Source organism: Phoxinus phoxinus (assembly GCF_949152265.1).
Source record: "Phoxinus phoxinus genome assembly, chromosome: 24".
Lineage (NCBI taxonomy): Eukaryota > Metazoa > Chordata > Actinopteri > Cypriniformes > Leuciscidae > Phoxinus > Phoxinus phoxinus.
In genome coordinates this window covers 23,008,490-23,034,505 of record NC_136899.1, presented here as the reverse complement: position 1 = coordinate 23,034,505, position 26,016 = coordinate 23,008,490, and the positions used below count along the sequence as shown (strand labels likewise).

The following is a 26,016-nucleotide window of genomic DNA, read 5'->3' as shown; positions in this document are numbered from 1 at the left end:
TTCACACAGCTGTAATGTAAAGAGACTTTGTTCATACAGTTTATGTGCCGAATTTCGACTCCCTGCCAAATGATGACCCCCCTCGACCCCACCCCTAATCATAACCCCTCCCCCACAACTAATCCTAAACCTACCAACCAATAGGAGGGTAATGGCGGGGGTCAGAATTCGGCACACCTGTTTCACCCCTCATTTATTTTTCATGTATTTTTATTCCATTCCAGATTAGTTTATAGGATTTTAAGATTGACTTTATATGTCTGTTGCCTTTTTATGATGCTCATTATATAAATCATGAATTACCATTATTACTTTGCCTTACAGTACAATAAAGTGTATAATAAACTTGCCTTGACTTACAGTCTTGAATGATAAAAGTTGGTATTATTACTTATTAATGGATGACTATAGACAATAAAGCTCCATTACAGATTACCAACATATTCAATCTGTCAATCATTTATGATGCAGTCAAATTTGATAACTTTCAGCACAGCAGATTCTTCTGTATATTACTATAGTGTTTTGTACACAGAACAGACATCATCTTTTCTCAAACATTATAGGAAGCAATTTCCATTTTTCTGAAGCTGACACTCTTATGTTTCATAATTCTGTTATCATTTGACATTTGTGCTTTAAATTGGTTCCATTACTTTTCTTGTGTCTTCAGACCATATGTTGTATAGTCTTTGATATGGTTAATTGGAACACGATGATTTGAATTTGTGATATAACGCCATGTCCAATGACATTAAATCTTAAGTCTGATAACATAAATACAATGCAGCCAACATAAACCTATTAGTGAGGCCTTTTGTGTCAAGCCTGTTTCGTTGTAGCCGATAAATGTCACAAAACTTGTAATCTTAATAACATTTTTAAATGGCCACTTCTTGTTTTTCAGAGATACTGATGAAATTTAATAGCATATTCATTGTGATTGTGTGAATACACAATATTCACACAATCTTGTGTGTGTGTGTGTGTGTGTGTGTGTGTGTGTGTGTGTGTGTGTGTGTGTGTGCGTGTGCGGGGGGTTAAATATATTTACACATATTTACATATATTTACCATGTAAATATATTAAAGCATATAGACACAACCAGTGTCAGATTATTATTATTATTTTTATCAGTGCCATTTTTGCCACTTAGAACTTTTATATTGTTAGTAATATTTCAAAATGAACATTTATTGGACAGAGGCAACTTAGGTTTACTTGATTATCCATAATTTAAAATGTGAGTATCAAATATGTTCCATCAGGCTTCTGAGGAATATGTATTTGTTCATAAGTCATAATTGTTCATAACTCATAAGTCATAATTGTATTGCATTATATGTTTTGGCCCCTGCAATAAATAGCTTTATTCATAAAATGTAATATTATCTTACTAAGAAAATATTATTGGCAGAAATAGGGTGTCAACTGATAATAATATGCAATTTATGTAGGTAGTCTGTTATACTGTTGATCTCATTCATTTACATTACAAACATCAGAATTTCATCTTTTTATCAATATAATTTCAGCAATTGCAGGAAATTGCATTTTGCTCAATTTGTGTCTCTGAATAAAATTGAGCTGTTTTTTCACCCTAACCCCAAATTATGCTCCTTTTTACATGATAATACCACATCTATTATTGTACATTAACATATTTTTTTGGATATGTGGATGAAAGTGCACACACATAAATAGATTGTATCCATTGTGTAACTAATGTGTAGCCAGATTAACGTGGTTTAATGCAACCAATAAAATAAGACAAATATGCCAGGAGAAAATATATCAATATCGTGTTTAGGATGCATTATTAAAATCTCTTGCAAGCAGATACAAAATGTATCGTTCAGAGTGACGTCAGACGCTGAACCGGAAGCTGTTCCGTGTGTTCTCTCTCTCTCACTGTGTCTGTGTGTGTGTGTGATCGTGGGCTCGGCGATACACTGACAGCTGTACGATACAATGTAACTGCGACGGGTGATAATGGAATAACCCACGGATACCGGCGCATACGCACATACAAACACCCTGTAGAGCAGCCCGCTTGGATTATGTGTTGATTTAATGAGGACAGTCGTGATTGAAACACGCTGATGTCTTTACACGACCGTTTGGCACGGGAGTGATCTCGCAGATCGCAGAGCCCGTGTTTCACCCCGTCATCCGCAGCTGTTCCGCCCATCATCTGTTCGTTTATCCGCACACGCACCGGGACTCATGGGGAACAGCACATCATGCTGCGTGTCGTCCAGCCCGAAGCTCCGGAGGAACGCGCACTCGAGGCTGGAGCCGTACCGGCCCGAACCGGAGCTGAGCCGAGAGGACACGGGCTGCAACCTCCAGCACATCAGCGACAGAGAGAACATAGACGGTGGGTGTCATCCAGCATCACCATCCACACACTGATAACACCCGAGATTCACGACCGTTAACAATAACCAGTGTTGGCCAGAATAACAACTCACTGAAGAGACGTCATGAGGGTTCTTTTTTAAAAAGTACGTTTTTTTTTACACTTATGGTAAAAAACACGTAAATACCATGGTAAATGTAAATACTATAATACTATGCTGTTGACAGTCATTCAGGTCCATCATTCATACAGTAGGTAGAAGTACCATGGTATTACCCCACTGTGCCATGGTAACGCCCTTATGGTAAAATAATCACACATCGTCTGTTAATAGCACTTTAGTGTTTTGCTGCCACACTGTAAAAAAATAATATAAAATGCTTCCTTACATTTTTAAGTACAATCAACTTAGTGGTTTAACAAATGAGTTGAATGTATAACATCTAAAAAAAGTAGAAAATTGCTTATTTGATGAGTTAAAGCAAACATATGTAAAAACATATGTTGTCATACCTTATTGATCATATTATTTTTACAGTGCATTAGTCTTGTTGGTAGCCTATATATATATATAAAAAAATACCATGCTAACCATATTTTTTTTTAAACAAAACGGCATAGCTAGGGTTTTAAACCTCTGACAACTTGGTTTCACCCATCACTGTCATACAAAAAATATGATATAGAAAACATATATAACCTACAAAATTAAGGACTTTACCATGTTAATTTACCATAGCATTTACATTACACACCATGGTATTACCACAATGTATAATAATATTGCATGATTATACAATTAACATACTTCAACATTTACATTGATTGTACTCCAATGTATTTTGAAGAATACTGATATTTACATACTGTGGTATTACCATAGTAGATATTCTTTGTAGTTAGGCTACTTAGTTTTACTCACTAACAAAAAATACTATAATAATTTCATTTTTGGACATGCAATTGTAACCGGTGTTATTCGACCCGTGGCGAGCAGGATTCAAACCGGGTCTCCGGCGGCGTGGGAGGCGGGCACGCTAAGAAGGATGCTAAAGACGCTAGCGCACCTCTTGAGGCCAGGGGTTTACACGCACAGCTCTTACTGACCGTTACACTTGTTGATAAAATACCATAGTGCTTGAAGAACCATGTAAATGTCATGGCACTTGAATATGGTAATCATTCTGTATCATGGTGTTACCATCTGATTCTATAGTATTACCATCTTACCATGGTATGACGTTACCAAGGGTGTCGTATGTTTCCAGCGTTTGATTCATATTGTGGATTAAAGCCAGGTGAATGTTTTTGTGCGTGATCAGATCAGAGGTATCTTGGATCACAGCTGTCTGTTGTTCGATCTGATCTGTGCAGTTAATGCAGCCGGTGCGCTGGGCATCTGCTGAAGTGGAGAGTGGATCCAGATACATGAATGTTCTAATGTAATTTAACATCTGAAAGGAGAGGAGGCTGATGAGACTGTCATGTGACAGCAGGCAGAGCTCATGTATGAGATATAGCTGATCCAGGAACAGTTACTGATCCACGTGATCATATTTATATAGCTGTGCCGCATGAGAAATCAATAACCAACATATTATACACTGTAGGTGCCATGAAATGTTTGTTTGATAAAGGGGCTTAATAAAGGGCCTATATTAACACATCATTTATATATTTTGATCAATCTGCTTTTAAATATTTTATTTACTTAAAAATTGGTCTTTGTGAGGAAAATCTCAAGAACTTTTTCTTTTTTAGTTCTTGACTAACACTCATGAATGACTGGAAATGGCACGGAAAATAATAGTCTTATAAACTTATAAAGGGTAATATATCTAAAGTGAAAAAAACATATTATATATATGAATATATTAAACTTTTGTTTATTGTTGTGTTAATGAGATACTATATTATTTTTATATTTATACCATATCTATTTTTTAATATATTATTTGTTTTAATATCATCAATTCTTTTTTTATTTTAGAAATGTTGTGTATTTTGTCATTTTTACACATTCTGAATAAATTTCAGTTTTACTTTAGTATATCAAGTTAGACTAAATGAAAATAATGAATGTTGCCTTGGCAACTTAAATTTTATTTCAGTTAATAACAAAACCTAGTTTTGTGTGGTTTCATTTCGGTTCACTCTCTGTAATATCCTTTTTAGCTAAAAAAAAAAAAATATATATATATATTTTGTTAGTGATTATATAACATAATTTAACAAAAAATCTTTAACCACTAATTAAAAATTTTGGCACATTTATACCCCTTTAAAATATGCTTTATGCTGAAGGTCACATGAACAAACATGAAAACATGTCTCAAAGTGTTAATGGCATATGAACTGAAGCGATATCTATGGACTCAGCTAATCTAGCTAGTTATTTTTATTGTTGCCGTTTTATTTCATTTAAATGTTAGTGAGAAGAAGAAAAACAACTTTTATATATCAATTTGCATATGTGATGGACATCGGATATGCTCATCTTTGTTCGCTCCTTTGAGGGCATCTTGTGTAAAACGGCTCTATATTTACCGAAGCACACACAAAAGACCTGAATTGGAAGCAATGTGACCTGTTTTTACAGAATACAGAAGTCTGTGGCGCATAACCCCCATTTGTCTCGAGCACATTTCTGAGGATGGCATTTTTTTGTGTTTTAAAATAATTCTATCCACCCCAAAGTGCATTTACATACAGACACTTTTATCGCACACTCCCGAGATACACTGCAAATTGAGGAAGTCCCGTATTTCGTCATATCTAGCCCACCCATGGCAGCTTAGCTTGTGTCCCCTTGAGATGAGAAGTGTGTGTTGGGTAAAGATACTCTCTTCCGCGGTCGGGGTCAGTCTGTGCCAGTCTTCTGTGATGGAAGAGGAGCTGGACTGTGATTAACACTGTCTATTGTGATTCAGACAGCTGCTGTGTGAATCAGCTTTATCCTACTGAATAAACCAGTGTCAGAGCTCTATTTTCAATCTCTCATTCATGAAAAGCTGCTTTATGATAATTTAATGATTTTACAATGTTGTCACATTGCTTGTATATCTACAATATGTACAAATTTTGTATCAAAATGTCCAAAAACCATTTGCGTAGTGTTATATATTTCTTTCAATTAGACATGTGCCGATTTTCGGTAATTCGATAAATCACGATAATGAATATACACGATATTGTTATCGTGGGCACTTCAAAATACCGTAAAAAATAATAGATCCAAATTTTTATTTTTAGAACGTGCATTATAGCTTATTTTCCATCAACCGCTTGAACAAACACAGCGTATATGCTGCGCAGAACACGTGAGCGCACCCGGATGTAAACAGTGTTCACGTCACATGTAGAATCACACTGCACGCAGTGCGCGCCACGGCCACTGACGCCGCATTCAAATTCTCACATGAAGAAGAAGAATGGCGGAAGGAGGAACGCTGCCGACAATTTATCCCCCTTCAAAAAGGGTAAAGTCAGATGTTTGGAAATATTTTGGGTTCCAAAAAAATGCAGAGGGATTGCTGATCGAAGACAGTTTCCCTTTGTGTAAGACATGTGGACGGGAAGTGGCTCCAAAACAAGGGAACACGTCTAACATGTTCGCTCATATTCGTGACAACCATCCACTGCAATTCAGGGAGATAAAGGATATAATTGTTGAGTTTACTTTTATATTTTATATTGTTTTATTTATATTTATTTGTATTTAAATGTTTGAGTTACTTTTAGTTCATTAAAAAGTTATTAAAGTTACTAAAAGGACAAAACTGAAGTTTGTTTCTTTTTTTAACCTGTTTCTCTTGTAAAATTACAATATCGTGATAATACCGTATACCGTGATAAATGCTCTCTCAATTAATCGCAGCATGAAAAAGTGATACCGGCACATGCCTACTTTCAATTATGTACTTGCATTATCTAAAATGTTTCCAAGAATTTGAAAATTCAGAGAAATTCACAATTTTAAATAGTGCCAGTCCTACGTCACTTATCGCCTGTCAATGACGTAATATCCGCGTTATCCTATGGTTTCCGCTTGTACTGCCATAGTAACCATGGCGACAGATGTGTACAACTGCGTAATGTTTAGCGGTTCGCAGTTGTTGTTTCGTTCAAACATTATGGATCATGGCAAGCAGACTATGGGACAAAAGGAGAACTAAAAAACATGGATGTATTCACTCATCCATTAACATTAGATCCGTCAGCATGACGGCAAGTTCCATGATTCCGCTTATCACTGCATCATCAATCTACGCCTTTGTTATCGTAAGATGTTAGCGACTCCCAGCGGCGAAAAAAATTACATATTGTAGCTTTAAAGGGGTCATGACATGGATTTAATGTGCCTTATCTTTCAACAAAAGTTTCTTTGCAAACTCCATTACACTGTGCTTGTTTACTCAATAAAATGCTTCGAACAAACATATAATCCTCCGACACGATCCAGAATGTTTAAACTGGACGCGCCAAAGCTTCCATTTATCCTGTTGTCTACATACTGAAACGCGTGGAGTATGTCATGAATTGAATGCACATCTGTATACTGTATCAGTGTAGACAGCGTCAGTCATTATAATGGCTTCTGTTTGCATTTGACAACTCACTCAAATCCAGTGTTGGAAAGTGTCAGCCGTTCAGTGAGTGAACGCCAGTGGGCGGGGCTTATGGTGTGATGATGTATAACTGTTCGTCGATGTCTTGCTCTGGAGGCGAGGCAGTCATATTCAAATGTATTTGCCTGTGTGACATCCATAGTCACTTAATATCTAAATAAGCTGTTTTTTGAGCTTGCTATGTTTGTAATGAGGAGGACGTTTAAAGTCATGAAACTTGCAGGATGTTTTAATAGTACAAATACCTCTTACGTGTCAAAAGATCAAGGCAATTTTGATTTAGTAAAATGTGTTATTGGTTTATAATTCAGTATGATAGGATATTCATTTTACTTGAAAGAAAGGGCTTTAAATAAAACTCAGTGTCTTCAAAAATATTTTTTTTGTCAAATCATTCCTCTGGGGTTCTTTTTGTAGCTGCCTGGTACCTTGATAATGCAGTATTGTGTCCCAATGGACCGATTAAAACTTGTCCCTAAAATTGAGTCGCAGCTTGCCATCAGATTGGAGCTTACAATTTTGAGGGCGGTTCTACCATGTTTTTGTGCAACAGACGGTCGGCGAGGCCTAAACCATTGAATATTTCTTCTTAAAGGATAGACAGCACAGGGGAGTGTGCAGAGCGAGAAACTACGGCACGCGTCTTAAGAACTAACAGGATTATGTGTTGTTTGCCATATGGTCTGCTAGTTTGTTTCTTTGTTAGTCTTGATATTGTTTGAATTTTGAATGGAACCATAAAATAGCCAGAGTTCCAGACAGTTCCAGTTTGATTTATGTTCTTAACTGTGAGATTACAGTTTACTCCAGGGATACTGGAAGTCTGGCCTGTGGGCCAAATCCAGGCCCCTGTACGGTTAGAAATGTCCCACCATGTCAATTATTTTTATCTGATTAAAAAAAGTATGATGCAACAAAACTATACAAAGACACTTTCTGTGATATCATCAAACACGTATAATAGGAATGTTAGTTCTAGTGAAACCCTTTAATTGGAAGATTTTTATATTGCAAAGTTGTGATTCTCACACAAATTACATTTTGGGAATTGACTGCAATGCAGTTTGTGTGCATGTCCGGAATAGAGACAAAAAAATACAATAAAAAAAGTCCGGTTTCCGATTTACGGCTAGTCGACCGGTGCATCTCTAGCATTCTGGGAAATGAAGTGTTCTAAAATACTCTTTTATAGGGCACATTTCAAACAGATCAGTTTATCTCTCTCTCTCTTTAAAGCTAACTCAAACCTAATTTAATATTCATTTTTACTTTAATACAAATTTGAATTGCAATTCTGAATCCTGTTTGAATTTCCTGAATCCTAATCCTGAATTTCTGTCAGGTTCTGTTCGCACATGGCCTCTACATACTTAAAATTTAATTAAATCTACAGAAGTTACATTTAAATTAACTTTACAAAAGTTGCTTGTGTGAAAGCACCTATTGACACTTTCTGGGAAATGAAAGTCCTTTTGTAGACTTGAGACAGCTTTGATGAATGAGTTTTTTGCTGAGGTTGTTAGATGTGGAAGTGAAGGTGTCATTACTAACACAGGTCATTTCATTCATTGGCCCCTGATCGCACTGAATGGTTCATGAGCTGCACAATTTAAGCGTCCCTGGTTTACACCTTTCCACATGTTTCCGCACTCATTCATATGATTCCCTACAGCATGTATTCTGTTGAGACACCAGTCCTGCAGTGCAATGTGACTCTGGCATGATTGAGAGTGCTGTACAGTAGGGCGTTTGTTTGCGAGTGCACTGCCTCAGGCTTGTGTTTAGAGTTGTGACCCTCCGAATGTGTGACTTGAAGTCAGACATTATAACTGCTGACTTAAAACCCCGAAGCGTCTATCCAGAAAACTTTCCACAAGTCACCCCCCATGTGAAACATTACTCTTGCTGCCTGCTTCACCTTCTCACATTTTTCTCTTCATCAGTCTTGTTGTCTTGAAGCAGTGTCTACATACTCCAGTAGTTGTCCTCTGTTCACTAGGGCTCTCTCAATATTGGTTTCATATCAGCGATAATTATTACGAAACATGTTGTTTAAAGGCAGACTTTTGCTCCTGAGTGAAAGTTGTAAACCAGACAGTTAATAGTGATTTTAAACACTTTTCAACACTTCTAATTAATACATGTTTTGTCTCTTAGACATGCACATTTGACAGTAGCTTGAGTTACAGTAGCAGTAGCTAGAGTTGGGATGCAGATGCAAGGTTGTGTTTAAACAATCTCATTTTTATAGGGTCAAATTTGGTCTTCCATTTGGATCATGTTATAACCATATGTATAACTGTATAAACCACGCATTACACCTCACTACCATGTAAAGCTGCACGATTAATCGTTAAAAGATCGCAATCTCATTCCTAAACGACAATGGTTCGCCTGTGTCTATTAAACCTTTGACAAAATCACACTTCAAAACAAAAAAACACAGATTCGTCCATTAATGAAACAAGTGAAGTATTTTTGAGTCATTGGGCCCTATTTTTACGATCTGAGACGCAAGTATCAAACGCGAAACGCAAATTACTTTGTGGGCGCCTGGGCGGATCTCGGGCGCTGTTGCTATTATACCGGCGGAATAAATGACTCTTGCGCCCGATTTTGCGCCCGAAATCAAAAGTGGGTTGGTGTGAAGTAGCTACATTACTCATAGATGTGGTTTGGGCGTAACGTGCAATAAACCAGTCAGAGCGTCATCTCACATTCCCTTTAAGAGCAGACGCGCTTGTTTCATGGGGATCACTATTTTAATGGTGGATTTGCCAGCGCACACAACTTATATGATGGTAAAGGTAATTTCGCAGTCTTCAGAATTTTGTTTCCAGGTTCTTGACGGTCAACCCACTTTGTCAGGTGTCCTTATATACCGATGTGTCTTGCCACTATTGATCAAACAGGTTTGATCCGTCATTACTACAAATAATAATTTGAATAATTTGGGAAAATGTGTAAGCTAGATTTATGCCTATTTTTTCACTTCTTCATGGACACCACAATGATTTCCCTCGTGTGGTAATATTTTTCCTTGTAATTATGTATGGTTTGCAAAAAATGGGAACTGCTGTGTAGATGAGAGAAGCAAAGTCTACATTATGGCCAAGCATGCGCGCTTAAAATAGCATCTGAATAACGCGCCACTGACTTTAGACTAGGTTTTTCCTGGTCAGTGGCAGAATTGTTTTCTGAAACTGCAAAATAGCACCAAGGAACTCTTGAACCGCTTTTTTTTTCCCGCTTTTTTTTTTTACAAATTCATGTAGAATAAACATTTTAATAAATAGACTGCAGCAATTAACATTTGTCAGAACCTCTAGTAATTTACTTGTTGTTGTCTGTTCAGAATCATTGGACAATCGGGATCTTTGTTTGAAACCCCCAAAATTGTGATTTCCGATGTATCCAGAATCGTGCAGCTCTATGGTGTTTACTTCATTAAATTTAATTAACCTAAAATTAATTAACTAAATCCATAAAATGATCCCATAATTGGAACCCCTAAAAGATTCTACATCTGAAGCGCCTGACAGAACCCTTTAAGCTTCTATTTAAGAACATTTTCTTCTCGGAGTGTGTGTTAAACTGCTACTGATGTCAAAATCACTGAAAAGAAACCAACACAAAGAAATCTGGAAGGTGAAAATAAAGAAATGACAAACACTCTATTTGAAGATTCTGTTCTAAATCATCGGATGTCACATGAGGTGGAGTGAGCTCAAACTAGGCTTATTTTAGCCAACAGTCAGGGCTCATATTTACTCTGCCAGAAATGATAGGGAGATTTGTTAATTTCTGATGTAACGGAGCACAGGTCGGGAGATTAGTAGTGTTTTAAAACCCCTCTGGATTAGCACAGTGACACAGACTCAGTGATGTGTTAAGCTCAAAGCATACTACAGTTTTGACATGAATTCTTAGCATATGCGTACTGTACATCCGAACACATGGCCATTCAAACTCGAGGTATAGTCAGTTTGAGCTTTTAACAAAGGCGCTTGACACATGCACCGCAAAGTTTCAGCCTTGTGCTATTTCTCTCCAGACATATTACAGTTAATTACAATGTTTTAAGTATAAAATGCTACGCATGTATGTTCGTTTCTGTAGTTCATTGAAAATTGACCTTTAAAAAAAACTGATTCAGAATTATGTCAGCTTTTTTACTACTGAGGTTTGAATCAGAGCATGTTTGCAATAGTGGAGGAAAGTATGCCAAAGCTAGATAAGAGAGAGAATATGAGATGAGTTGTGAATGTGGAAAGACTGCTGACTGCTTTAGCTGATGACGAATGAAAGTGCATCAACATAAAACGAGTCAGCCGTTAAAAACGCTCTCTAATCATTCTTAATCACTTTCTCTCTTGCTCATGAATGGACCGGACTCCTGTCTGACGTGTTGCCGGGGCCTGTGGTGATTTTTGTCCTCTGAAGGAAATGACATACAGGAAGTGCACTGGTTTTCCGTGTGTTGTGTTGTAGATTGTTTCATGTTACTTTAGAAGCTGCAGGAATGTGTGGGTTTTACGTTTTGTGAAGTCCTCCACAGGACTGGGTGATACAGCTAATAAAATATTGATTTTATATTTGAGCAATTTTATGAGATTCAGAATCTCAAAATGTGTTCAGAAGTTGCTTAAAAGTTTAAGAATAAAAAAATGAAAGAATAAAATATATATATATATAATAAAAATAATGAAGTTGTGTTTTCACACTCTGATAATTATATTTAATTAAATTTGCATTATTTGAATTTGTAAATATTGTAATAATTCAATATTTACGTGCATACACACTACCATTAAAAAGTTTGTGTATGGTTTTTTACAAGTTTATTTTACACTCTTATTTAAGTCTCTTATTCTTTCACTAAGGCTGCATTTATTTGATCAAAACCACTTTAAAAAAAGTTGTAAATAAAGCAAAGGTTAGTAGTGTTTTTCATGTTTAATTTGATAGCAATTTCTTTGTTAAATTTACTAGCAAATTCTAAAAAAAAAAAATTGTTTCAAAGTAAATTCTATGCCAATTTTTAAAAATAATAAAAGACACATTGTAAAATATTATACAATTTTAAATATAAATCATTCCTGTTTTGGCAAAGCTAAATTTTCAGTTGCCATTTCCAAAGTTTTTTCATTAAATGAGTAAAAAAAACGAAAAAGAAAAAACATGCAAACATTCTAATGTGCTGATGTGCTGCTCAAGAAACATTTCTAACTATCAATGTTGAAAACAATCGTGCTGCCTAATTTGTACCTTTTGTGGAGAATCTTTGATAAATAGAAATAGCATTGTTTGAATAAATCTTTTGTAACATTCGACATGTCTAGGCCTACTGTCGCTTTTGATCAATTTAATGCATCCTTGCTAAATAAAAGTATTAATAATTAATAATATCATACTGACCTCAAACTTTTGAACAGTAATGTACATATTATTATTAAATCCGTTTATTGATATAACCAACCACACAGCGACTATCATGAACATTTTCAAGTAGGCTACATCCATATACATGTTGGCTACTGGGGGGTGTTTCTGATTCTGAGACATCAAATCTGTTTGTCTTGGTGTTCTTCACATTCATGAGTGTCAGGAGGAATGAGTGCAATCATTGGGAATTTTAATGGCCAAATAAAATGAACATTGAAATGATTGCAGTATTCATGATGTAGGTTTATGTTGTAATAATTAAATAATATTGTGTATGTCATAAATAGTCAATTCATCACCCATCACTGCTTCCTTCTATGGCTTCACTTTGCTGGTGTATTTTTTATAATTCAGTGTCCTTTTGTTTCATTGGGAGTTCTTTTAAAAGCGTTTCTGTCCACATCTATGGTTATATTTATTTGCCTACTTTTCTAAGTAGGTCTGTAGACAGTCAGGGCTGAACGTATCTGCATCTCGCATTTATTGAAATGATGTATAATCACTGAAGCTGTCAATAACAACGCAAAATACACAAATCTCCTGTCATAATCAATGAAGCAGAAGCTATGCTGTGCAACGAATCTTTTATTGTCATCATGTTTATACTTGTTGGTTTATAATGAAAGCATTAGCGCCAAAGAAAGTCTGAATAACTTAAACACATCTGATTGGCCACTGCGTTCACACACTCAACAGATATGTCTATGATTGGCTACAAAGCTCAACGCTGCAAAAACATGTTGTAAATAGAAACCTCTGATGTTCTTTCAGAGAAGCGTTTTAAAGCAACTGTGTAAGCAGGTTGTGCTTCCAACTCTATATTTGCTTTGTTGAACTGAAGAACGGCAGATTCAAATATCAAATCAATCTCTGGCAGGACAAATATTAATTTTGGCGGCCACCAAAATATTTTAAATACAGGACAAACCCTGGATGAATAGAAAGTTCAAAAGAATTTGAAATAGAAATGTTCTTTACTAACAGACCCTGACCTTAGAGAACGCTTAAAGAACACTGATTTCACGCGATGGGTTTTGTGAGATCCTCCTGTAAAGCAGTCGTGGGAAGATCAGTGAATGCCTGTTCTTTTAGCATCAGTCTGTACACGTGGATCTATTTTTCACAAGGCCTTCAGGCTAAACTTCAGGAGTTTGACTTTTGACATACTAACACATAATCGAACATTTGACATTTGAGATGTAGTGTTTGACCTTTTGTGGGAAACCTTGCGGTCGGAACAGACTCTAATAATATCAGTTATCAGAAAGCTGCAGCACTGTTTTGTTGTAAGTGATGTGCTATAAATACAGCATGCCATTTAGAAAGGAAAGTTAAACAATAACCCACTAAAGTGTAGTTATGATTTTACCATGCTTAAAAGGTTGCTTTAAATTATTTAACATAAACCGTAAATATGCTACCGTTCAAAAGTTTTGGGTCAGTACGTCTTATTGTTCTTCCTTTTTTTTTTAAAGAAACTAATACTTTTCTTTAGCATGCATTACATTTAGCAGATGTGAAAGTAAATACTTATACGTTCTTACAAAAAAATATATGTCAAAGAAATGCTGTTCTTTTGAGCTTTCTATTCATCAAAAAATCCTGATTTATTATTTTTTTTCACAGAAATATTAAGCAGCAAAAGTCGTTTTCAACATTGATAATAATATTTTTTCTTTAGCAGCAAATCAGCATATTACAAAGATTTCTGAAGGGTCATGTGACACTGAAGACTGGAGTAATGACACTGAAATGTAAGCTTTATATCATCACAGAAATAAATTACATTTAAATAAAATTAATAGAAAATAGTAATTTTTAAATCGTAGTAATATTTCACGATATTATGTTTTTTGATCAAATAATCCACCTTGGTGAGCAGAAAACACTTCAAAAACATTATTTTATTTAATTTGGACCAACATAAAATGTGTTAATAGTAATTACAATAGTTCACACGTAATATAGTTAATTAATATAGTTTATTAGTGATGTTGTAGATATGTAGACTAGGTGCATTAATGTAACAACTATTTTAACACATACTTATTCAAATATATTTCTGAGTTGTAATCGTCTGTTTATTTCAGCACATCAACTATTGTGTCTTTTTATTATGTTTTCTCCTCTCAAGAGAGCAGAGATTCATTTATTTCTTTAGGCAAAGGGCCCAGCACTGAGGGCTGAATGAATCAGAATTGAATTAGAATCAGGCTGTTTGTATGCATAATCATTATGCTAATGGTATACTTCAAAAGACCAATGTGCTATAACCAAATAAATCCTCTCAAACCTCTCTCTTGGTTTTGTGAAGCCAGATGACCGTGAGCTGAGTGGAGGAGGAACGTGTTCAGCGACAGCTCTTATGATCTGCACTGGAAACATTAGACATATTTGTTTGCACTGGTCTGTAAAATTGAGTAGTTAGAGGGATGGTTGAAATATAAAAATGAAAATGTTACCGTGTTTTCCGACTATAAGTCACACTTTTTTTCATAGTTTGGCTGGTCCTGCGACTTATAGTCAGGTGCGACTTATATATCAAAATGAATTCATACTGACTGAGATGGACCAAGAGAAAACATTACCGTCTACAGCCGTGAGAGGGCGCTCAAGTTGGCGGAGTTGTTCAGAAGCGACACCGAGGAATAACTCAATGGATTCAGTGTTGTGGAATGAGATCGGGAGCTTGGTGAACTTGCTTACCGGTAACTTGTTGGACTCGCTGGCTAATGTTAATTTATCCTATTCAGCCTCCCAGGACAGGTATATGTTCTTTATGCTATTGTGTAGCTGAATAACTGTTAATGTGTGACGTTAACATGCCGGACACTATTCAGAGGTGTATTTGGTCATGGTATTGTGGAGCTGAATAACTTGCCTTTCCAGATTAAATGTCTGTTTTTGGTCTTGGATTTTGTGAAATACATTTCTAAATAAATGCGACTTCTAGTCCAGTGCGACTTATATATGTTTTTTTCCTCCTCATGACAAATTTTTTGACTGATGCTACTTATACTCTGGAGCGACTTATAGTCCGGAAAATACGGTAATTAAAAATAATGGGCTGTACTTCACACTAAGCCATTGTATTAGTGGCCAACCGATATATATCGGAAAGACCAATATATTGCCTGATATTTGACATTTTTCAATCATCGACATGACAGCCGCATCACATAACAGAAGTTACTTCCGGTCTGGAATGGCGTTCCTTTTCTGATGACGTCAGTTTGACGGCTTGGGTTGAAAACGCTTAACCACTCCCCTCAAACCGCTAGTCTGCTATGAGCAGAGATGCTTCCGGTTCACGCGGACTTTAGCTGTTTGGCAGATGTCTTTTATTTTGACGGCGCACCAGACTTTTATTTTGACGGCTGTGAGAACAGCTCCTGAGCGCACAGCATTCATTAGTTTACCCTCTCGGTTTAACATTTCTTTCTTATACTTTTATTGGTCAGAACTTTTAAACAAATAGAGTAAACTGTATTCTGAAAAGTATTATAGTGTCTGCTTTTTTATTATTAATAAGCAATAAGATGGCAATCACTATAATATTTACTCATGTACCGTAAGTGTTCAGCAAACACTTATTTATATCTCTTACAAGTCTTTGAATATCTAATAAACATTTAATTGCACAAACCTTGCAGACTTAATTGAATCCAGCTATGAGATCCTCTGAACTGTGCATTTATAGACTGTAAAACGAGTGTATGCTGTGTGTGATAGGAAATGACGTGGAAACGCAAACTTTAAACCCTTGATTTCAAAGTGTCCTGTGCTATAGTATATCCAGTTGCTCACTGTAATTTTCTCTGTGTGCTGTATGTAAAATAAGTGTCATGTATGTAAAGTAAGTTTCACCTTCTCTTGAAAAAAAATATGAATCTCATTGTGCACAAACTTTCCAGATTACGGAGTGCCTTGTTGGTTACAGTGTTTACTTAATTTTTTTTTTATATTTCTTTAAACAATTTATTTGTAAAAAAAAAAAAAAAAGAGAAAAAAAAAATGATTACAGAATCAAGAAGTTGCCATCTAAAGTATAACTATAAGGTTCCTGCCACTGTTTTGACTTTTTACACATCTAAACTCTTCACGAGTTCTCAACCATCATATACTGACGTACAACGAGTGTGTTTAGCCCAGTACACAGCATAGTTTTGGATGTTCGGTAAGTTCCGTCACAAAATATATGGCATAAAACCATTTTTTTGTATGTGCCTTTAGGCTCCGTGTTAAAAATGACAGTGTGAACTCTATGCGATCCAGGACTTAAGGGTGTGTGTTCACACTTGTAGTTCGGTTCATTTGTTCCGGACCAAAAAAAAAACATTTAGTCCTGTCCGCTTAGCGGTCACATTGGCATTTTAACTTGAAGATACCAAACCTAAAGTCATAGAGATATGTTCACAATGCTGTGTTCTGGGCTAAATGTGCTTGTTGAGTGTGCGTAGCTACGTATCTGACCAGCTGAGAGCTTGTGAAGAGCTTATAAAACGTGTAAAGGAGTCAAAACAGCGGCAGAAATCCCTCCGCCACACTAACAAACGAAGATCTGCTGTGAGGAGAGAAAATTCTGTCCTTTTTAGGGTTGCATCTTGTGACATCATGTCCTGTTTTTGGTTCGTTTACATGTCTTTGATCCATGTTGTTTATGGTTCATTCGAACCGCACCAGAGTTCGTTTGTAAGCGGATCGAGATCCATCTTTTCAGCGGTATTCGTCCGCTTGGTTATTGCGCATGAGGGTTCAGATGTTCACACTTATTCAAATGAACCGCACTAACAGAGCAATCTCACCAGGGTTCGTTTTAATCCAACCAAACATGCCAAGTGTGAACAGCTCAATACACCCTAAACTTTTCTTTTTTGGTCTGGAAAAAGAACCAAGTGAACCGAACTACAAGTGTGAACACAAGCTAAGATCTCGGCATCACCATAAAAAAAAATCAATATCGGTCGACCACTATATAGTGCAAGTTATGCACTTTTATTCTGAAACTTGGAGCTTGAGTAAATGCCCATTTTTTTGTAAACTACTCTTTTAACATAGAGTTTGTATGCGTTTTGTTTGGGCGATGAAAAGCAGGCGACTGCATCAAAAGCACAGCGGGCGAATCCACGAGGGCCATTGTTGAGCGGGTGTAGGAGTCACAGACCAGCTTCACAGACGTGCATACATATCACACAGGCCTTTCATTAAACCTCACAGACAACAGCCAGCTGGGCAAATCCCCCCATCAGAGCTCAGCTATTTTCTGTCTGTCTAGCCTCTCTTCCCTTGAGTATCCTCTTTCTCTCTTCCATCGCTACAGTAAGGCGTCTCCCCTCCTCCCATAACGGCGCTATGGAAACTCATCCCGGCCCTCAAGCATCTCAGGGGGCGGAGCTGGGCTTGCAGTAATTATGCATGGCACTTTGGGCTGACAGTGTAGTACATGCCCAGATTCTTCTCCCTCAAAGCCTTTTTTTTTGCATCAATATTTGCTCTTATTGTTTGCATACGTTTATTGACTCTAAACTCTTCAGCCTATTTAGCTCAAGTCTAATAATCAGTTTAAACTCACCTAAATATCTAGCGTGAAGAGGTTCAGAAAAGGCTGCAGTGAGACATTAAAGAAATAGAATCCTTTTTTTTTTTTTGTCTGTGCCACACAGAAGTAAAAACTATTCTCAGATGATTAGTGTTTTTATGAGAGTTATTCCCATGACATCAGTGCAGCTGCTCTGGGTTGTTGGGTGGGGAGAAGATGGCACATGAAAGGGAATCCCTTATTAATATGCATAAAGGGGGTGTGGCCGCTGAACATGTTTGGAGCACCTCTGATGACCTGAATCGTGATCAGCATTAAATATATATATATATATATATTACATGCTGTGTATATATATATATATATATATACATTATATATATATACAGTATATTTATATATAAAATTATTTATCAAAATAAAAAAGTATAATTGTATAAAAACTAAAAAGAAGTATACAATATGACGGCAAAAATAAGTATGCTAGAAATTAGAATCTTTATATATAAATACACTTCTGTTCAAAAGTTTGGGGTCAATGAGATGTATGTTTAAGTAATTGGATTAAACAGATAAAAAGAGATATTCTGATTTTTTTTCCATTTCCACAAGAAAATATAAAGCAGCACAACCGTTCTCAACATTGATAATAATAGGAAATGTTTCTTGAGCTGTAGAACAGCATATTAGTACGATTTCTGAAGGATCATGTGACACTGAAGACTGGAGAAATTATGCTGAAAATTCAGTTTCGACCAGAAAACATTTATTTTAAATGAAATTGCGGGCATATTTAAGAATATTACTGTTTTTCTTGTATTTTTGATCAAATAGCTCCAGCCTTGGTGAGCATAAAAATAATCTTAACAAACATATTTTGAATGGTAGTATATGTATACACACATACACACAAACAAAATTATGCATTTAATTAAATAAAGTTATGTAATCGGATTACTTTTTCAATAGTATCAAGCGCTCTGATACTTTTTCAAATAAGTAACTCAAGTGACTTAGTTTTCACCTTTATTGACTGACAGCTCTCCTGTCCTCATGTTGAGAGAAGTCAGGAGTAAAATGAAGATGTGTGTGTGCGCTGTGTGAACATGATGGATATTGTAGTTCTAGACTAAATGTGAACATGCATTTACTCATCTCGCTTGCACAAATACAGATTCAGTATTCCTCAAAATGAATGAAAACTCAGAATATTACGCAAACGGGCAATAATTAAATGTTAATACAAATATACTTTACATATTTAATCTCACTTTATTAACCAATGTATTTGCCGCTGACCTTTGATGATCCAATTCAAACATGATAATAAGCAAACATGAGTCATGACACTGTTTTTTTTATTTTTGTCTTCATTGCTGAAGTAAGAGTGATGAACTTTCCTCTCCTACGTCCTATTCTTCTGTGATGGAGGCACGGCTGAAAGGTTTGTTTGAGCGGCGCTCTCTACTGTACAGAATTTGCATTTCCGTCAGCCTGAGGATTCATTTCACTTGTTGTGAAAGGGCCTTTATGTTTACAAAAATATAACTTTTTTTTTTTCTATTATAACAAAAACATAAAAACAAGTTAGCCTAACACAAGTTGGTTACTTTTATGACTTCTTCCCCTGTGGCAATTGTAATTCTGATTGTGTCGTGATTCTGATTGTGTTGAGGTATGTGCTATGAACTCAGCTCTACTCTTGAATGTGTTCATGTGTATTGTGTATAGTGTGCATATTGTGTTGCCGAGTTTAAATGTCAGGAAGACAGGGTGGCGCTGGCGCAGATGCCATCACAGTCAGACCTGCTTCCTTAACAGCATGACACACACACACACATTCTCACACACTGCAGTAGGAAAATGATTCCTCAAGTTACTGAAAATAAAGCCTCCAGGATTCACTCAAGATCTCGCAGATTATACATGGTTACTGTCAGGTGATACTTCACTAAAAGAACATAGTAACCTTATCAGTACAACATTTGCCATTTGCTTAACACCTGATCGCATAATACATTGTGTGTTTTACTGTCTAGTCATTAGGAGATGTGCTTTATTCAAGTTATCTAATATTCAGTCACGTTACTTGGAATATAAAACTATTTTTAGTGTTGAAGATGTGGTGCAGCTGTAGAGATCACAATGTAGACAATGGTGGTCAAGTGGGAAAAACAGGTTCCAATCGGGCCCGTGTTGTTTTCTGATCAGTCATCCATCCATCCATCCATCCATCCATCCATCCATCCATCCATCCATCCATCCATCCATCCATCCATCCATCCACCCACCCACCCACCCATCCACCCATCCACCCATCCATCCACCCATCCATCCACCCATCCATCCATCCATCCATCCATCCATCCATCCATCCATCCATCCATCCATCCATCCATCCATCCATCCATCCATCCATCCATCCATCCATCCATCCATCCATCCATCGAAATGTCTTACTATCCATCGAAATGTCTTACTCTATCCCTTTTTCCTTGACACACACATTTTTTTTATTAATATTTAAGTAATTTGTTAGAATTTAATCAAAATAAAGGTTGCCTTACTCTTTGTATTTCTGAGCTTTCTGCTCAACTAAATATTACTAGATGGTCTTCTTACAGTTATGAAATGTCTTAATTGGCCTTTTTCATTGACACACACACACATGCACGCACACACTCAGCATATGTGTGACTCTTGATTGAGCTTGTGTTGTGATCAGACACCTGTTAACACTCCAGCTCTGCACAGATTCTGATCTGGACTAATGCCCTCAGCAGGTGCCGCTGGCCAGTTTTCTGCCCACACATTAACACACTCACAGCTGCCTCACTGCACTGGCACACGCGGGCAGTGTGTGGACAGCTTGCTTACATCAGGCTCAGGAAGCGCTCTGATATGAGCTGTGCAGATTTATGAGGGCCTTTTTCACAGCGCTTAGTTGGAAGTGTGTGAGACTGTATTGATTTTTATTCGTTGACGGCTAAGTTCCCTTGATCTTTAGCTAATTTTATCTGGGAACGTTGAGCTTGTAGAGCAGCTAGCATAGTTTTTCAGAATCTGTTTAATCAACCCTTACATTTCCAAGCGCATCAGTATTGATATTTCAGAGAGGGAAGTTGTGCATTTAAGGGCGAACTGATTAGATTTAGTCATTTCATATTTATTTATTTAGTGCCATTTGAGTAAAAAGCATTGTTGTACCGTCCGTCCGTCACATGTATATACATACATACATACAGTACATACATACATTCATGCATACATACAGTACATAAATACATACATGCATACATACATGTACATACATACATACATACATGTACATACATGCATAGTTGTGTGCTCCAGTTGTCCACTTGTGCAGTGATTGTGCAGACACTTGTCAGTAGGAGGAATCACTGAAGGGCAAAACTATTTTGTTTCCCACCTACTTGGATCTCACGATCCAATCAAATCTTTGCCGATAACGATAGCCGATTATTCAGAATGATATCTGCTAATACCAATAGTTTTATTTTCTTAATTACACTCAAATAACTGAAATGTCTATACACCTCAGTTGCACATAAGGTAACACACACTTGTCTTCATGTAGGGCTGAAACAACATGATTGACAACAAAATATTTTAATAGTCGTTGGATCTCACATGATCTATTTTAAGGGTCAGTGGGGGCGCTGTTGTGCAAATGTATAGCAGCCCTCGTGGATGAAATCCAATAGAAGACATGGCGCTTCAGAGTTCAAATGAAGGCGAACCAGTGAAGTGGGAGAAAGTTTAATATAACTACAAAGAAAAAATCCTTCATATGCAGGGCTGCCAACTCGGACTCAAGTCACACGTCAATTTTCTCTGAAAAATACATTGCCGAGCAAAGAGGATTCTGACAGACAAGATAGAGCAGGTTACTTTGGATATAAAAACAAAGTGGCAGCTTTTGAGTTCTGACAATTTTACTACAAAATCCAAGCGATAAATATAGTGTTGGCACTCTTTAATGTGGAGTTACAGATCGCTGTATCGCCTCAGTTCAAACAAGTGAACCGATCATCTTTTCCTCTTTACTACTAGTTACAGCATGAAATAAACGTGAATGAACATCAGAAGGTATGTTGAAAGATACAGAACAACTTACTGAAATGATTCATGTCTCATGTAATCGCTCAATTAGTGTTCCAACCGCAAAGACGTCAATAAAACAGCTTGGAAACAATGGGACGTAACGGCACATTTACCTCAGGAAAGACATTCAATGTCCATATACTCGATAGTTAGCTAGACAAATGAACTCTAGAGAGGAGCACACCATATTACTTATCCCTGTTTACTCTTATTTAAAAAAACAACAACTTCCTATTATTACTCCTAAAGACCTGAGCCTTTGTTTCTAATCAGAAGTAACATAGCTCTTTGCGATTATTGGATGGGAAGCGCTACAAATAATGTCTGGTGTAGGGAAAACCTGTAGATCTGGCAACCCTGGCTTGAACTATGGGTGATTCATAGGGTTAATAAAGCCTGCTTTAAAGTCATTATGTTTTAACTGTTAATGCATTGTTGTGTTAACTTTGACAGCTCTAAATTCAACGCAAGAGGCATGTTGTTCACACACAGTATGAGTAATGCACCCTTTTGATTGAACTTTCATTAAAAGAGTTGATTTGCTTACATATGATAATGACCTTGAAATAGTGCAGCATCTTGAATATTGTACGCATTTATATGGCCGAGCATAAATGGTTGATCATGCTCAGACCGAAATCCAACCAATGAAGATGCACAAAGTGACCCAGTACAGTATATGTGTTCTCATAGAGATGTGCATAGAGTCAGTGCTGCTGGCTGATCATAGAGAAAGAGTCCGCTGTCCTTTATCTGGGGTTTCCATGGTTCCGCTGCCCAGGCGACGGGCGAGGACGCAACGACAAGACAGAACAACGTATTAACACAGGCTAATTACTGCTCTCCACCCTACCGACACACACACACACACACACACACACTGCTGTTTCAGCATCCATATCCATATGCCTGCTGTCGGGATGCATCACATATTTACTTGATGAGGTTGTTATCCACGTTACATTATATCTCTATTTCAAAATAATGATGATAACTTTAGATTTCCAATAAATGTTTCAATGGACTTTATGTGAGAGTCTCTTGTGAATTATAGACTATAAAGTTGATGCAGAAGAGCCGTTTGAATGAAGCAGAGTCTCTCAATCTGGTGTTGGAAACACAATTGACTTTCCTTCCTCACTAATGTCTGCAGTGCGTCAGCGCGTTCACAGTGAGATCCTTTGATTTATTTAACCCTTTGTGAAAAGCAGTTCAGGAGATGAAGAGGGTGTTGGCCAGTCTGCAGGGAAACTGGGAATGCGTGCGGTTTGTATCCCGACGCAACCACATGCTCCCCTGCTCCTGTGCTTTATTTTTATTCAATGAATAATTGACTAAAACGAGCATCCTATAGTTATTTTACATATCCAGTCATTTAAATAGGAATCCCAGTGAATGGGAGTTTAATGTGATAACATACCTTTTTTGCAAATTAAATTTCAGCGTAATTTTGCTAATTGGTTACACTTTATTTCGATAGTCCACTTTAGACATTCTATTAGCTATAAGTAACTTTTCAACTACATGTCAACTAACTCACATTAGAGTATAGACTGTCAGTAGACTGTTAGGTTAGGGTTAGGGTTTGGAGAATAAGTTGACTTGTAGTTGCCAATTACTTATAGTCAGTAGAATGTCTGTTGGGGGACAAACACAATAAAGTGTTAGCAGATATTAAACAGACAGTCTACTGATACTCTAATGACAGTTAGTTGACATGTAGCTCCAAAGTTGCTTATAGTTAGTAGCCTAAAGTGTATAGTTAGTAGCCTAAAGTGGACTATCGTAATAAAGTGTAACCAAATAATTTGACAGCTGTTGTGGTCATGGTGACTGTATTTTTTGTTGTGTGGAAAACAGCTGCTTCGACATTCTGCAAAACTTTTCCTTTTGTGTTGCAGAGAACAAAGACTGTCATAAAGTTTGCATCAACATAAGGGTAAAAAAATGACAACTTCTTTTTGGGATGATTATCTGTCTGTTAAATCCCTCTGTCCTTGCCATCTGCAGAGCTGGAAGGTTTGGGGTTTGGTCGCAGTGTGTTGTATTGCTTACTTCTGTTTAAGAGTTCCCAAATAATCAAGTGTGCACACAGTTGGGGCGTTTTTTTTCTCTCGAAAAGTACCATTGTTTACACAACAACAGCTTTCAGCGACCACTGAAACATTATGTCCAAAGAGAGGATGTGATGTCGTCTCCTGACAGGAAGTGTGAATGGGGCGTGTGGCAGGCCACAGATGGCTCATTTGCACAAGATAATGACTCAAACAGAAATACCATCACCATCCAACTGTCTTTCCCATTAGACTTGGGGCGCAAGGGTTGATTGAAGATGCAGACACAATCTAACATATTTGTTATCATATTTGATTTATGGATGTGTGCGGTCCTTGCAGACGTACACGGAACGTGCTGTTTGTGCAGAGTACAGTTCAGGTTCAGTGCAGGGTTAAAGTGGGGAAACGGCAATCGGTCTTATGTCACTTCCTGTCATGTGAGGATGTTGTTTTGACCACCCTGTGTGTTTGTGGTTGTCCATTTCACCTTGAGGAGCATTGTTATTGTTAACTAAATCTTAACCTATTAAAAATATATATTTTTTTTATTATTGAATGGACTTTACGCACAGCTTCACTACTTCCTGAACTTTAGCCAGCTCCTCTGTTTCCTGTCTGCCATTATTGGACAAACTGATTAGTCCAGGTGTGCCTGATTATTGTTGTTGGTCAGGCACACCGGGATTAATCAGTTTGAGCTCCCATTGAGCACTGTGAATGTAATAGAGTCGGTCTCCCTATGCTCTCAAAATATTTTCAATTAATTAATAAAACATTTTTTTTTAAATGGGTAGATTTATATTTCTCCATTTTTAATTTGATTATGCTGTTCGCAGTGCTTCATGGCATTGTAGTTCTTTCCCTCACTAAAGGTGTTAGATTTTTACATACTTTTTTGTTCAAATCAAAGTTTGTAATGTTATGATTCACCTCGTAGCTAGTTGACTTGGTTCATGCATGTCATGCTGTGCAGTATATAATGAATACTTAAAAAGAAAAAAATATATAGTGATAATTACTGCTTGCAAAAATAATTGTATTAAACAGTAGTGTTGTACATGACCTAATTCAAAGAGTGGAGTTCACTTATCATTTTTTATGCAGTAATACATTCAGCTAGGTTATTTATTTATTTATTTATTCATTTATTTATTACCTTTTATCAGGTGCCAGCTGAAAATTATTGCAAAGTTTGTTTAGAAAAATAATAGCATGCCTCTTCTTAATACCCCTCATTATTTAAGACACAAACCAGAGTTGCAATGTTTAACTTAAACTAAAGCCATTATAAATCGTTAAATACATTCTTGGAATAAAGTGAAATATAAATAAATTGTTGAACAATTTGAATGAAGCCTTGGAAATGAACTGAAATAAGTTGAAGTGCACCACAATTGCTACAACTAAAATTGAAGTAGATATAAATGAAAGCAAAAAAATATATATTTAAAAAACAAGAACTGAATAAAAATGACAAAACTATGCAGGAAAATTACTATAACTTAAACTAAATTTAATATGAAAACTAAAAAAAAAAAAAAAAAACTTATTCAAAATATTAATAAATACCATGATAGTAGCCTACATAAAATAAACTGGCACACATGATGGGCATAGTAATAGTGATGGTTGCCTGGCAATCCCAGTAAGATGAGTTGATGTTGAGCTGAGAAACAGTGCAGCTGTCAGGCTCTTGCCGGCTCTATTAGTGAATCAGTGATCAGTATTGTCCAGATTTGCATCCTCCCAGTGCGAGTGAGAGAGAAGCAGACCGGTGTCGTGTGTGAGTTCAGTGAGTTCAGTGTTCAGGCTCTCAGCATCAGCACAGAGTTCACTGAAGCCTGAACGTGTGCTCT

The 26,016-nt window shown here is 36.7% G+C and overlaps 1 protein-coding gene across 2 annotated transcripts in view; it reads left to right on the top strand.

Annotated features, from left to right (window-relative positions):
* Positions 1-1,869: 1,869 nt before the first annotated feature.
* ccny (cyclin Y) overlaps positions 1,870-26,016 on the top strand; it is a 46,051-nt gene continuing 21,904 nt past the window's right edge. Inside the window, exon 1 of one of the 2 annotated variants that reach the window (XM_079601878.1) lies at positions 1,870-2,381. In XM_079601878.1, the coding sequence (XP_079458004.1) occupies positions 2,228-2,381 (154 nt within the window). In that variant the 5' untranslated portion in view covers positions 1,870-2,227. The remainder of the gene's footprint in view (positions 2,382-26,016) is intronic. The other variant, XM_079601877.1, reaches the window with a different exon arrangement.